Consider the following 15,200-nt stretch of genomic DNA (forward strand, 5'->3'; position numbering starts at 1 on the left):
TCAAAAATATAGGACATATATTATTCTGAGTATCAACTCGAAACCTGATATGGCTATTGGAACGACCTCCTACCAGCTAGTACAAACACTTGTTAGCCAACTCTAATTATTGCATTGTCACAAATTTGATTCAAATCATACTATAACAAAATACATCAAGGATATATAAATAGCAACATGTTAACAAAATACATTAAGGATAGATGGATAGAATATTAATATACTTACGCCCTATTTTTACCTACTAATGCCCAATTATAGGAATAAGATATTAATAGAATGGTGACAAATGGTGTAGAAAAGAAAACCAAATACTTCGGTTTTGTAGCATACTATGATATTAGTACCATGCGTGTGATATCTCCAGAAGACAAGAAAAACAGTTAGTTTCAACGAAGAAGATACAATCATACAATGGAGATCTCATCATTCTCGCCCACATCACGCACTCACACCATCTTCCCTTCTTCACGAGGTTTTTTCTCTCTCTTTTAATCACCTCTTTTTTTCCTCGTTTTGCATGAATTTCATTCTTAGGAAACTTTCTACTTTTCTGCAAACATGTAGTGAATTAAAGTTTCTGTAATTTTAATGAGTAATTTATCTAATTGTTGATTATACATCTTGTTCTTCCACTTGGTTTTCAATTTGACATGAAACTTTTTTTTGTTGCGTTTTAATTTGTCATTGGTTGTTGTCTTGTTGAACTAAGATCAAAAAGGGAGGTGGGTTTCATTTGTATGAAATTTTTGAGCTTTCCTTGTAATTTTTTGGAATTAATGAGTTTAAGTAATGGAGCCTTTGGAAAATTAATGGGTTTGAACTTCTTTTAGTTTTGCTAGATTGTGTTTATTAGGTGTTTTCTTAGTGTGAATGTAATTAGCTTAAGATAATACCAATGTCTAAGTACCTATTTGGTAGCCGGTTTATAATCAATGGTAGAGTTTGTCTTGTAAGAGACTGCCTACTTTTAAATTAAAATTAGGCAATGGTATTTATAATTTTTGTTAATGGTATTAGTAATTTTGTTAGAAAAGTCGAATCATGAATGTCAAGTCTGGTAAATTAGTAATGCTTGTTCATCCCCAAAGACCTCTTTTTCTTCATAATTTAAATTACCATCCACTGATGGAAATTTATGGGAAAGAACAAATGTATTCAAGATAGAGTTCCATTACCATTGTATTGGCATGAAACTTTCTTCACATATCTACTTATGATTTTAGGGAGAAGCTAAATGCAGCCCTAAGGGTTCCATATAAGAAGCTAAAAATGGAAAAAATAAGCATTAACGGATCGTTTATTACATAGATTAATGCAAATTTTTGTCATAACTTAACAACTAATTTCCATTTAAAGCAATGTATTTATGTCTTATTATCATTACCATCGTTTATTACCGGCTACCAAATGCAATGTGGTGCTTGTGGTGATTGATGATAATGGAAATGCAATAATAATTCGACAAAGGTCGAGAGTTGTCTCATAGTGGAAAGCGGTGTGAGAGTAAGACTATTTGCATATAATCCCCTTTGTGGTCTCAAGGGTCTGTTTTTTTCAACTTATTTTTCCTTATCTTTTGTGGACTTTGCTGAACTTTTTTCAACTTATTTTTCCTTTACTTATCTTTTTAGAACTTTGCTGAACTTTTTAAATTTTTCAAAAGCTTATGAACTTTTCTTATTTCTTCTGAACTTTTCCTATTTTTTCTGTACTACTCTCTACTTCTTGTTAACTTTTACTTATTTTTCCTGAACTTTTCTTATTATTTTTGAACTTTTCAGAATTTTCATAACTTTTATTATCTTTGCTGAACTTCTCTAGAAAGTAAGTAAACATAAGTTGAAGAGAACAACGACCATTTGCATCATTTGTAGTCTGGGCCTTTGAGGCGCTGGGGTGATGATGTACATGTGTTCATCATATTAAAGTTGTTTATCGAGCTAGGTTTAGACTGCCGTGATACAGCCATACAGGTCGGTTTACCCTATTGATGAGAGTGTCGCTATATTGATTCTAAGAGGAAACCATTAATTCCCACAATTAGTATTTGGTAATCGTGTTTAGTTGAAAACCGTTTGAGTGAATTTATTGGCGTTGGGGTATGACTGAATGCATTACAAGTCAGGCTAGAGGTATGCATGCGTTTGTTGCTTGATTGTCGTCCTACAATTCTCACTGACCAGCGAGTCAAATTCTTTGCAGATGTCTTAAATATGTGACATGGTATTATAACTTATAAGTGGCAAGTGGCCTTGTTGCTGCCACGATCAGAGTGGCCTTGCTTTGAACCTATCACTATCCATTGAGATTTAACCCTATGTTGCTTGATTAGTCCTTCCCCTTAACCTCTAAAATTACCTATATAATGCTCATAAAGGCTTATGAGGAATCTGAAATGATTTTTGGGATAAGTATGGAAAGGCCAAGACTTTCATGGAAGATAGTATAAAGTAAGGTAGAGACTTTCATTGGAAGATAGTCTAGGCCTCTATGGCAAGCACATGGGACAAAGGCCAAAGCTCAAGCTATGAAAGCCAATATGAAGCTATGAATGGTAAAAGCTAGAGAAGGTATTCTAAGACAATGTAAAGGCTCCTGTCCACTTGGAATTCTTCCTGAGGTATCCTAAAACTGTTAGGAAGGTCCCTTAATAAAAATGTCGCCAGGTCCGAAAAAGTCTCCAAATAGCTGCATTTGAAGGCTATAATACATGTTTCTGGGACATTTTCATGACCGGAGAAAAACATTCTATGGATGCTTCACGAGGTCATAAATTATCTTGTTGAAGCATATTCATGACTAAGAACGGGTATATGGCGGTGTCGGAAGACCTTTGAAGCCAACTAGTTAAGGACGATATTGAGTGATTGATGCATTTTGTTGTGAAAATCAAGATATGATAGGAGGATGAAGACCCTGTTTGGCACTAGCGTTTGAGGTAGTAGGTAGAGGTTTAACAGGGTCAAAACGCTACTTAGGGCAAAAATAAGTGTTTGGTAAAGTAGCGGTTGTAGTAGAGGGTAGAGGTTTAGGTAGAGTTTGAGTAGCGGTAGATAAACGCTTCATATATTAATGTTCAGATGTTGTGCAGTAGCGGTGCAATGCCAAGAATGGGATATTGGCAAATGGCAATAACTTATCCGTTTTATTGCAGAATTGTGCACTATCTTATGGAAAATAACAGTGGAGCCTTTTTATTTTCTATTTTTTATAATGGACTCATCTTGAGTTCGGATGATTATAGCAATATATTTTGGAAGTAATACTATAAATATTTATATCTATAATATGACAAGGACTTTGAAGGTGAATAGTCTAGCTCCTAATATGAGACTAATGGCCTAAATCTTGTGTTAGTTGTCAAAACACAATTCTAACTGTTAATATTATACATTAATCATTGATCATTTGGAACTACATTTAGACAAATCCAATAATATTTTATATATGAACCATTCTTTTATAGTAAAACAATACGGTTAAAGTATAGTATGTGAATAGTGAAATAGTTGAACTATTGTGACACAAATTGTGACAAAGGGATCAAATTGTTGTAGTTAATTTTATTACTATATACATACATATATGTATGTATATATTCACTTTTACCAAAAAAAATCACTTTTACAAGTTCAACACTACTTATACCAAACACTCTTACTTCAAAAATCTAAACCTCTAACAGCTACTCCAACAACTAATAGCTACTGGAACTGATAACAGATACCTCAACAGCTAGTTCTGCCAAACATGCTCGAAGTGATGAGAGCCAAACTATGAGTGAAGCCCCAAACTATGAAATTAATATTATGAAAGCAAAGTTATAAAGGTCAATATGAAGCTTGAATGGTAAAAATTGTAAAAGGCATGTATAGGCTCCAAAGTATTTTGATACTGGTAGAAAGATCACACATTGAAAATGTCGCTGAATTTCGAAAAAGAAAGCCATGAAATAGCCAAATTCATAGGCTATATAAACATGCTTTTATGATGTTCCTAAAGCCCGAGAATAAAACCTCAAGGGATGCATCTTAGGGGACATAAAGAACCATAAAGCATATCCATGACCAAGAGCAGTCATAGGGTTATGTGATGCAGAATGTGTTCTTGTGAAAGACACGATATCAAATAAAAAGACCAAGATCTTAAAGATAATCTTAATGTATGAAGTCCAAGTCATGAAAGCCAAGGTTTAGAATAATAGAAGTGCAATGAAGGCCAAATAATGAAACAAATGCTTTAAAAGTACAAGTCCGAAAAGATATGAAACAAGTTGTAGGGCATTATGAGGCGATGTAGAGGTTTTCACCACCTGAGAATCATCTCATGGTATCCGGATGAAGTTGCACCGGAAAGAAACAAACATCATGGCGTGCACACTAAGGTCGTAAGAGACCATTTTAAAATCTTAATGAATGATCTTAGTCATGAATGGTGTCAATACTCAATAGGCTTTCATAGCTGATTCGGGTTGTATTATAGGGATCAATAATTGACGCATAATGCATTCCTATGAAAGCCAAGCTATATTGAGCAAAGGCTCCAATTGAATCTATGAAAGGCAATGCCAAAATTTGAGGGGATGAGCTAAAAAGGCCAAGCAGTTACGCAATGTTTTGAATGCAAAGCTATAAAGGAGGGTAAGTCATAAGTGCAAGCTTCAAAAGATAATAAGCCATAAAAGGAAAATTATGAAATGTAAAGGTTCCCAACCACTTGAGAAGCATTCCAAGGTATTCGAATGTCCTTGGGAAGGTCTTTCGGGTCTCAAACTCACCAAATTTGAAGTCCTTATATAGTAGATGGTTTTGGGGCCTCCCTGAGAAGATAACCTTAAAAGATGCATCCTGTGGTCATCAAAGACCATTTAGAAGCTCATCCCAAGAGAAGGCTTATGGTGGTGAATGGGGGCTTATGGAGCTATGACATATGACCTTATTTGGCATTCAACAAATAACAAGCAAGTTGTTTTTGATACCATTAGCATATTTGAGCATATATTTCCATCAAAGTGTAGTTGGTTTCGATGAGGTGTTAACAATTATTGGCATTTAGAAGGCTTATCCCAAGAGAAGGCTTATGGTGGTGAATGGGGGCTTATGGAGCTATGACATATGACCTTATTTGGCATTCAACAAATAACAAGCAAGTTGTTTTTGATACCATTAGCATATTTGAGCATATATTACCATCAAAGAGTAGTTGGTTTCGATGAGGTGTTAGCAATTACTATAATTGCATAAGATGAGTAAATGACGTGTCAAGGAGATATTGTACTTTTACTTTCACAGCAAATCTTGAAAAACCTTGTTTTGTAATATAGTATTAACAGTTTAATACTTTGTAGATTGTATTAGCTGGTCTGATTTATAGTTGGTATTGTATGGTAAACTATTAGCTCATAGCTCCCAAAATGTTAGTATGTGTTGGTCCAAAATATAATTTTTGCTAAAATGCTAATCCAAATTGTGACTCATGACATTTTGCAAATTAGCATTCTGGGCCTCAATGCTTTTCATCAAACATGCTAGTAGCATGTTGACTTGGTCATAGTGCTAACATCTTCCATCATGCTAAATTTTAGGCAAAATGTTGTAAATTGACTGGTTAAATCTCATATAGTCATATTTGGCCTGAGAACATGTAAACTTTTCAATATATCATTGCCATCCCTCTTCCATAACGGGTTGGTGTTTAGTTATGCTTAATATGTAGCCAACAGAGAATTTCCTGTGGTAACTTTCATAATTCATACTCGCTATGTGCGTATTTGCTGGCATCATCCAACTTTGTCATAACAATATCTTTTTGCTTGTATATTCAGATTTTCATAAAGGAGTAGGACTCCCTTCATGGCATCATGCTTCTATATCTGTAGCGTTGACTGCCAAAAGAGTGCAGCCTTTACTCTATGTTGTCAGGCCTAACTCTGAAAATAAAGGCACTCTAAAGGTTAAATTCTTGAAGTGGTCATGTTTTACTTGTTTTTAGGAGTACGTAAGGAAGCAGAAAAAAACTAATCTTTTAAAATTCTATTTCCTACCCGTTTCAGGTGTCATGTAGCCGCAAGAGTGATGCTTCTCTACTAGAAGCCAGGTATGACCAAGTCTTATATATAGTACGAAGTACGAACTATTAGGTTATAATAGAAAAATGTCCCTGATTGCATGTCAATGAGAAGCACATAAAGCAGACTAGAACATTTATATTGTGGTAGATTGAGTTTGTTGTATGAAAATTATTGTATAACCTGGATTTGTTGTTAAATTCCCTTTAATGGTTAGTGTTGTGAGAGTGAAATTTAAAACTAAAGAAACTCTGTTGCATCATGATTTTATTTGTACGCAAGTTCATTGGTCATGATTCTAAACACTTCATATTAAGAAGTAAAGAGATGATATATACCATCGTGGAATCTATAAGTTTTGCAACTAAGTATTGGTCTTTTGATTATAAACGGCTGCTGGTCAAGATAGTGAGCTTCCAAGCTCATTCCTGATATGTGTATTCGATAGAGAGCAATCTAATCATGAGCTCTAACGCAGCCCTGCTAGCTATAATGTGCTATTTTACTTCTTCAGTAAGTGTCAAGAAAAATGGTGAAGGATGTCTAAATCTCAAAGCAAATAAGAGATCTTCAAACCTGAGCTTTCATCTAATTTTTGATATATTGTTTTTTGAGTAGATGAAAAACAAGGTTCTTAAAATAGAGGCTCCTGTCTAACTATAAGTAAAAAAGATGCGACAGTTTAGTCCAAACTCGTTTGAAGCTCCTGATTTGCTTTGTGCTTAATTACGCTAGGTGTTAGAAATTGTGATGAGCATGCAGAGTTTGTAGACATGGAAAATGAGTTTGGTGAGGACTGCATCCATGCATGAAAACCAGTCTCTTTATCCAGAAAGGTGTAGGGAAAAAATTTCCTTTCACCATTAGGATTCCAATTAAAGCCAGGGCCCAGGGGTTGTAATGATTTGTAATGTTTGGGGACTAACATGCATTGTTTGGGGACTTGCTTTTTTTAAGATATGTAATAGTTGTCTTATATACTTTACTGGGACATTCTAGGGTGTTGGATTATTCTTGATCCAATGGCTTTCTTGTCCCTATTATCTACTGAAATCTTACCTAGGTTGGGTGAGGGATCTTTAGAATCCAATAAATTGCTAGAATTGAGTAAAAAATGAACCACTAGTTTACTGTGCTGAGACCACTTCTATTTGGAGTTACCAAAACGCTAATAACTTACATTAACCTCTTTGTATCAGATATTGGCAACTGTCCATCTTTATTGAGGTTCAAAAGGTCTTTCTAGAATGATATGTTGAATCAAATGTCTTACTTACTGTTTATTAATTCTGTGAGAAAGTAGGTTGAGTTTTGATCAAGAATCTATTAGGCCTTGTTGTCATATATCTTACAGATTCCATTGAATATCCTTGGGGTATTACCTTGATTTCTAGTGAGTTTTGTGACAAATTTCTGGAGGATGGACTTAAGGTGTGAGCTATAGCCTATTAAATTAGAATCTTCGGTCTATATCTTGTCAGTTATTACATATGATGCTCTTAGCCATAACGTAATCCAAGGTACTCAGGAAGACTGTATGGGGGTTTTGGAATCCTTTTGCATGCCTCTTATTCGGAAAGGGTCTTCTAGACATGGTTTTAGCTTTGTCATGACTTGAAGCCTTTGTTACCAACATTTGATTATGGGTCTTATCCCTCCCAGCTTCTGATGAGTGTTATTATTTATTACGATTTACGACCTCGAATAAGGTTTCCAAGGTGTGAATAAATAGCCTATATTATGAGCTTCCTGTGGAATTTTTAGGTTATGATGTTATGCTGCTTCAGAGAAAGTTGTCAGGATCACGGCCCTCCTTCAGATTAGGGATTCTTGCCTCGTCAAATAGATTTGAGTTGGGGTGTCATGTAGGAAAACAATTAACAATTATCGGGCATGAGTCATGGGCTTCAAATTGGCTTATAGTTTACATTTTCTTTTTATAGGAGGCCATTATAGGCCCCGGCGGGACTTGGTAAGACTGCTTGGGAGATGGGGATGCTTCTGGCCAATGTGCCCTCACAAGGTCACCTTTGCTGAATTTTAGATCTTGTTTCCAATGTCATATACTTCGGGAGTCATTGTGAAACTCAAAAGGTTTCCTTTGTGTTTCTGCTGAGTTTTGCTATGTGCCTCAGATGATCTCTTTGGTGTGAATTGCAGCTTTTTTTTTTTTTTGAAGGGATGTGAATTGCAGCTTTTAAAACTAATTTTCTATTGGTGATCCTAAGTCCTGTGTTATGTATCATTTGGACGAGTATAATGCATGGAGGGACCCCCTTCCTCCTAAGGTTTTTCTTCTTATTTTGTGTCAGGTGTGAAGGAATCTTTACGACATGCCTTTATGCCTTTGCGAGCAATCGTTAGGAAAACTGCCTTATTTCTGCGGATTTTTGTGGCGGTCTTCTAAGAAGAAAATTTGGGAGTAAGTTAAAGGCACTAAACTAATGTCATATTTTACCATGATGGCTGCATGTGCCTGGTGAATTTCAGGAGGTCATTCATGCACTACCGATCCTCCCAAGTCTTTTGAGAACCCTCCTTTTGTTGTACCCTTGTGGTCTCTTTACGACATGCCTTTATGCCTTTGCGAGCAATCGTTAGGAAAACTGCCTTATTTCTGCGGATTTTTGTGGCAGTCTTCTAAGAAGAAAATTTGGGAGTAAGTTAAAGGCACTAAAGCTAATGTCATATTTTACCATGATGGCTGCATGTGCCTGGTGAATTTCAGGAGGTCATTCATGCACTACCGATCCTCCCAAGTCTTTTGAGAACCCTCCTTTTGTTGTACCCTTGTGGTCTCTTGGGCATATTTTATAAGGTGTTTATTGGTGCTAAAAGTGTTGGCTTTAGTGTTTTCTATGCTTAGGAAATCGAAAACTCAGAAAGGTTTACTTCTGGTTGAGACTTTCCACCGGCCTTGGAAGGATCCTAAGCATGAATCATACCTTGTGCCAAGAGGGCAGGAAGTCAGGAACTTTTCCAGGGACAATGCTGTAAAATCAAGATAGCTATTATCAACTCTGGGGAATAGGAGGTTTCTGTCAACCTGGGCACCTTCAAGAACTTTTAGGACTTTTCATCATGTACCTCGTTTCTCGCTCCCAGGGATCACTTGAGCATGAGTTTAGGCCTTTCTAGTTAGTGCCAACTAGTGAAGGATCTAGTGTTATATATGTTTCCAGTGGACATCATACCACTTCATGAAGCTTAACATTGGCCATTCTATAGGTTTGTTGCTTAGGTATGAGCAATAGCCTTCAAAACTTCCTTTCCACAGATCTGATATACTGTTATATATTCCATGGGGGACACACAAGAAGCTTCTATGGAGCCAAAACTCGTTTAGGGCAACTTTTTAGCACATTTCAGCATGTTCTTGGAAGGTATTTCCCTCATCAACCAGTGTTATATCAGTGTAATACATTTCATTTCAGGCTACAGATCAACCTTAAGATGCCTCCCTCTTATTTCTATTGACGTTTAGTATTGGTTGTTCAGATGAGTTCTCCAAGCATGAGATTAACTTTAAAAACTTGGTTCCCTAACACCTTTTGTGTTTAGTAGTAGCCTTTACCGTCTTATGGGACCTTGAGTTGCTGCTTGGTAGTTGGGGGATTTTTGCATGTGCCACGAAGTAGTCTCTCGAGTAAGACTTTAGGCTTCTGTTGGAATCAATTTCTGACAGATATGACTTATATGATGCCAAAGGCTATTGAGCAATCGTGAGCTATTCCAATTTTTATATAGTATTTGTTCATGATGGCCACTTTAGAAGCCTAAAACCATGAGGCATTCCTTGGGAGCCAAGGATTCTTCAAGCTTTTGGGGGATTTGTCTCGTGTACCAAATAGGATGCTAAGGCATATCCTGTACACATTGTTTGCATAGCCATGGAGGGATTTGTCGGAGAGGGAAGGAGAGGGAAGGGGGAGGAAATAAAGGGGAGAGAAGAGTGAGGTTCCATTTTCCTTCTAAATCTTTCCATCACTAATAGGATTTGGTTTATTAGGAGAGAAGTAGAATGAAACCGTCCAATTCTCTTCACGTCCCTTTCACCATGTTGTCTCCAAACAATAGAAATTGTGCATATTCTCCTATCCGGACAAACTATGAGTGTTGTCAGCATCATCCAGTGTTGGTACTAGTGTCATGGAGGCTTCCAGAAGCAGTTTAGTTCCACTATACTTGACGTTCATCACTAGTTTAAGAAGTGTCCTTCGGGCATGAGTTGTATCTTCTGCCAGGGGGACATTTTGGGTCTGGTATCGGATGTGATTATGACAACTAACACTGACCTTGGGAATCCTTAGAGGTTGTTTCAGCAATGGACCTTCTTTTTCAAGATCTCCCACTTAGAGAATTGTTGGGTCTTATGGATATGATTTGTGGCCAAGAAAATGTGTTTTCTTTAGTATATACAAGTCTTCCATATATTGATGGTTACTTAGGGCACTATCGTTCTTTCTTTCCGTGATGTGAATGGGCACCCCTAAAGGGTCTTGCATGCCGTTTACCCATCAAATCTCTGAAATATGTTTTGTATATGTCTCGGTTTCATATTTATCTTATCCACCATATATCTGCTAAATATTAGATGGGCATACATGATCCTTAATGCCTTATGATTTATCCTATCAATGTTGATTGGTTTTTAATGATAAACTGCATTTTTTAGGTCTATGGATGAGGTGTATGATTCTCTGGCACAACGTCTTATTCCTACTGCAGCTGTGACATCAAACCCTAACTTAAAGTAAGCTCCAATCGAATGTAGCCTTTTCTCTTATCTTTTGTTTTCCCCCCTTTTCCTGGCGGTTTAGTTATTGCTATCATTTCGCAAGTCTTCTGTTACCACAAGCAGATCATGGAAGATATCCTGTTAGTTTAGGTTATACCAATTACTTATGGGGTAATGTTTGTTCCCAGCATGTGCAGTCCACAGATAGGAGGATCTGTGGTTTGAGGCTTGCGGTTCCTGCTTGCAGATGGTCCCTCTTTTTAAGCATAAATTTTTTTTTTTTTTTTTTTGTCTATACTAGTTCCTCCACTTTAAAAATCAGAATAATAGAACTTTTGAGGATATGTTTTACTGACTTGGACCATTGTTATCTTCCACTAATGTCATATTAGTAAAGTTACATATTGATTCCCCCTTGGTTTTGAAATTAATCTTACACTACCATTTTGGGATGTTTCAAAATGGATGTTACATACCTTTTTAGGCGCATGGGTCTTAGATATACCTCTCCTCGTTCAAAAAGCAAAGATTTCCCTTTTGCTTATTTCTCTCTTATTTAGTAAACACACCCTAGTTGCATATGAAAATTAATTTGCAATGGAGGGAGTTATATTATGCAAGTACTTTTAAGATGAATCAAGCAATGATATTTTAGTGTTTATTATGAAATGTTAAGTAATAGTATATGCATGTACAATGCAGATATATTGTCGGCTTGGCTGGTCCTCCTGGTGCTGGGAAAAGTACGGTGGCCCATGAAGTGGTTCAGCGGATAAACAAACTGTGGCCTCAAAAATCACCTTCCATGGACGAACAAGTAGGATCACCAGATGTTGCTATTGTTCTCCCCATGGATGGATTTCATCTTTATCGTAGTCAATTAGATGCAATGGAGGTTTGTCTATTTCTGAGTCATACTGTTTCATTTTCTGCACTTAATATCTTGAGTTACTATAGAAACAGTCTGATAATTCCTTGTTATTTCCAATATGGTTAGACTATGGTGAGCCTTCTAATTATTAATGGATACTTTTTTGGTATTATATGATTGCCAAGTAAAACCAACATGTAGTGTTAACTGTGTCTCAGATACTGCTTTAAAAGTCGATATGCTAGTGATAGAAATGACATTGGTAGCACATATAAAGTTCAACTTGTGATGACTTTTGTGCGCTTAATACTATGTTGATTTTGAATTTTATTAGCAAACTCTTGTATGTGGTTACTTGAACGTTTTAAACATTGATTCTTTTTTCTTTAACTTTCTTCCTTCTGTTGTCCTCCTTAGGATCCAAAAGAGGCTCATGCAAGAAGAGGAGGTAAATTTCTTTCTGCTTGGTGCCGCTTATTGTGATCTTTCAAATGTTGACAGAGTTTCTCCTCTTTTTTAACATCAGCTCCATGGACATTTGACCCGGCAAGGTTACTTAAATGTCTCCAGACTTTGAGGAGTCAGGTAGCTTCTGCTTTTGATAGTGAAAGATGATATAATTGTATCTAGTTCTTAACACATGATGCTAAACATACTACTACTGGTAAAAGTTGATGCTAAAGGACATAATTAACATGGTATCTGTATTTACCGTGTTTGCCTAATTTTCTGATACGCGATCAATCTACCAGGGATCGGTTTGTGTACCATCATTTGATCATGGAGTAGGAGATCCTATCGAGGATGACATCTTTGTCTCCCTCCAGTGAGTAAATTATTCTTTTAGTAGTTTATTTATGTCCCTTGTCAATTATCGTTGGCGTTCTTCTGTTTTTTGGACCATCACCATTTAGCTCAAGATATTAATGTAACTGGTTATGCATATCATATAGCGAATGGCTACCATTAACATAGGGAATGGTGGTGCATTTTCATAATATGTTTTAAGTTAATAAACATTAAAGATACCCGAATTAGCTCCTCTTTGGTATTTTTGACCATCACTATTTAGCTCAAGATATGCATGTAACTGATTGTGCACATGGGTACGTATTGAGTGTCTGAATTGGCTATTTTGTGATAAATTGTCATGATTTTGGACCAAAATGAAGTGTCAAAGTGTCCATATCTATATCAGATTGTCAAGGATCCGACAAGAGTACTTCTTTTGTCTTCAGTCTTTGGCCACTGAATAATTCGGGTGACAAACTTAGATGGCCTTGTGGCATTTTTTTGTCCTTGTCCTACACAGATAGGTCTTTGAGATCAGATAAATGTTAATACCGTGCTTACAGCAGCTGTCATAAGCAATTTCTTGCAGCTCACTGTTTGATCAGTTTAAATCTTGACTAGCTATCTATTCATGACATTTTTTTTTGCGCTGCATATGCGAATTAGAAACCTTTTGGTAGGTAATATAACTACTTAATATCGAGAGAATATTTTAGTAGGTAATATAACTAGTTAAAATCCAGGGAATATCAAAATTTATGTCAACTTGTCAAATAGCACGCACACACGCGTGCGTGCGGCATGCGTGCTTTGTGTGTGTGTGTGTGGGCGTAGTGTGCGTGTGCATGTGTGTTTTATGCAACCTCACCTATCCCCATTAGCACATGCCCCCGTGATGGATGAATCTGGATCTCTCAAATCACTGTGTGACATCTCGTGTGTTTGTGTTTTATACAACCTTACCTATCCCCGTTAGCACGTGACAGAGTGATGGAAGTATCTGAATCTCTCAAATTCGACCGCATGATATTTCTTTCCAGCTCAACTATTTTAATGTGTTGGTGTAACTCTGTTTTCTTTCTGATTAGGATATCATTTGTACGAAGGGGAAAATTTGACGAAGTGTTTTGTGTGAATTATTTTACTGCAGGCACAAAGTTGTGATCCTAGAAGGAAATTACTTGCTCCTAGATGAAGGGGTTTGGAACGATATATCTACTATGTTTGACGAAAAATGGTACATCTGTTTGTTGTTTTATGATGCTTCTGTTGTAGTCATCGTATTGAAGCTAGAGAAAATAAAATTTGATTTTGAGAGAAGTTAAAAGTTCAGTGAAATACGTAAATGACCAAATTCAGACCGCCTAACAAACTGTTCAGTTAAAAGTTATTATCTTGCATCTCAACCCAGATGGGTTGACAAAGTAAGTTATTTGTTGAGTCAGAAGAAGCATAATAATCATTCAATATAGGGCTTTACATATCTGATTTTTATATTTAACTGTACCAAAACTTTGACAAGAAAATTATATTGTTTAATGATATATTATGATTGTGAAATGTTACGTTCACTATTATTCAATCTGGTTTCAACAATTTCAAGTGATATTATTGATGTTGCGAATGTGAAGGTTCATTGATGTCGACCTCGATACAGCCATGCAACGGGTTCTGAAGCGGCATGTTTCTAAGTGTATGTATAATTTTTAAATTACAAATGGTTTTAATATGGACTATCAGTCATCTTCTCTAATATTGCCATTTGCTGCATGGTTTCTCACAGCTAAGAAGCCTCTTGATGAAGCGAAATGGCGGGTAAGTCTTGTGATCACGATGCTGCTTCGTTTTCCCACTTTTCTTGACTGCTCGTCTCCTATCTGACACGACGCATTGCATGCTTAAGTGATAGTGTAACGTTATGGGTTGGTTTCCTTCACCTATAAAGACAAACTTGCAGGAAACAAATTAGTTCTTATATTTTCTAGTAAGTTTTGATCCGGCAAGTACTGCAAGTTCAGTCAACAAATTTAGGTGAAGCAAACGCATCCTACGACTAACCCCATATGTGCATTATATAAAACCCCATTTGTTCTACTCCCTAAATCCATGTAATCTTAGTATCGCTTATAAGCTCCCTCATATATGCATTATTAGTAATTGAAATTCGAATTGCAGATAGAGTACAACGACCGTCCAAACGCGGAAATGATCATGAAGTCGAAGAAAAATGCAAACTTGATTATAAGGTCAATTGAAATCTCATAAATCTCATTAACTATTAATCTCTTTGACTACACTTAGAAAAATTGGTGTAAATAAAACCACAGAGACAGGAAATAGTCAGTAAAATGACTCAAAATGTGTTCCTTCTTGCTACAGTTTCTTCTAAATGTAAACACTAATTTTGACTTTTAACTTAGAAGTTGCTCCTATATCCTTGGATCTCTCCAAGAACCTTCATTTTCATATTTTATGGAAAAATTGTTGAATTTTTATTTTGTTATTACAATGTTTATTATAATATTATGTCCATAAAGGGTAATGTGGGAACTTGAGCTATGCGTGATCCAAGATGGATGGGTCAACAGAACTTTTTGAGTGATTCACTGAGCGCAGTTCCCTGAAAAGAGGCAAAAGTTAATAGATCAACCGTACATACATTTATTCACTAATTTGCTCCTTGTTAATGGTGATTATGCATGCTAATCTATGGCCTTGCTTGCCCTTAT

The 15,200-nt window shown here is 36.2% G+C and overlaps 1 protein-coding gene across 6 annotated transcripts; it reads left to right on the plus strand.

Moving 5' to 3' along the window:
• Positions 1 to 286: 286 nt before the first annotated feature.
• LOC104894593 (ATP-dependent kinase-like protein notR') lies at positions 287 to 14,974 on the plus strand. 6 transcript variants are annotated; one of them, XM_010680864.3, is made up of 12 exons: positions 287 to 475; positions 5,828 to 5,955; positions 6,056 to 6,099; positions 10,746 to 10,823; positions 11,511 to 11,703; positions 12,097 to 12,127; positions 12,206 to 12,264; positions 12,432 to 12,505; positions 13,622 to 13,708; positions 14,103 to 14,164; positions 14,255 to 14,286; positions 14,647 to 14,974. In XM_010680864.3, the coding sequence occupies exons 1-12, from the start codon at positions 415 to 417 to the stop codon at positions 14,734 to 14,736; spliced, it is 939 nt and encodes a 312-aa protein (XP_010679166.2). In that variant the 5' UTR covers positions 287 to 414; the 3' UTR covers positions 14,737 to 14,974. The 6 variants fall into 6 exon arrangements, with proteins under 6 accessions (XP_010679166.2, XP_048499916.1, XP_048499914.1 ...); XM_048643959.2 differs by lacking the exon at positions 287 to 475 and adding an exon at positions 8,383 to 8,492 and having other exon boundaries at positions 5,863 to 5,955; XM_048643957.2 differs by lacking the exons at positions 287 to 475; positions 5,828 to 5,955; positions 6,056 to 6,099 and adding exons at positions 8,411 to 8,492; positions 9,299 to 9,453.
• The last annotated feature ends 226 nt before the right edge of the window (positions 14,975 to 15,200 follow it).

Source organism: Beta vulgaris, chromosome 5, assembly GCF_026745355.1.
Source record: "Beta vulgaris subsp. vulgaris cultivar EL10 chromosome 5, EL10.2, whole genome shotgun sequence".
Lineage (NCBI taxonomy): Eukaryota > Viridiplantae > Streptophyta > Magnoliopsida > Caryophyllales > Amaranthaceae > Beta > Beta vulgaris.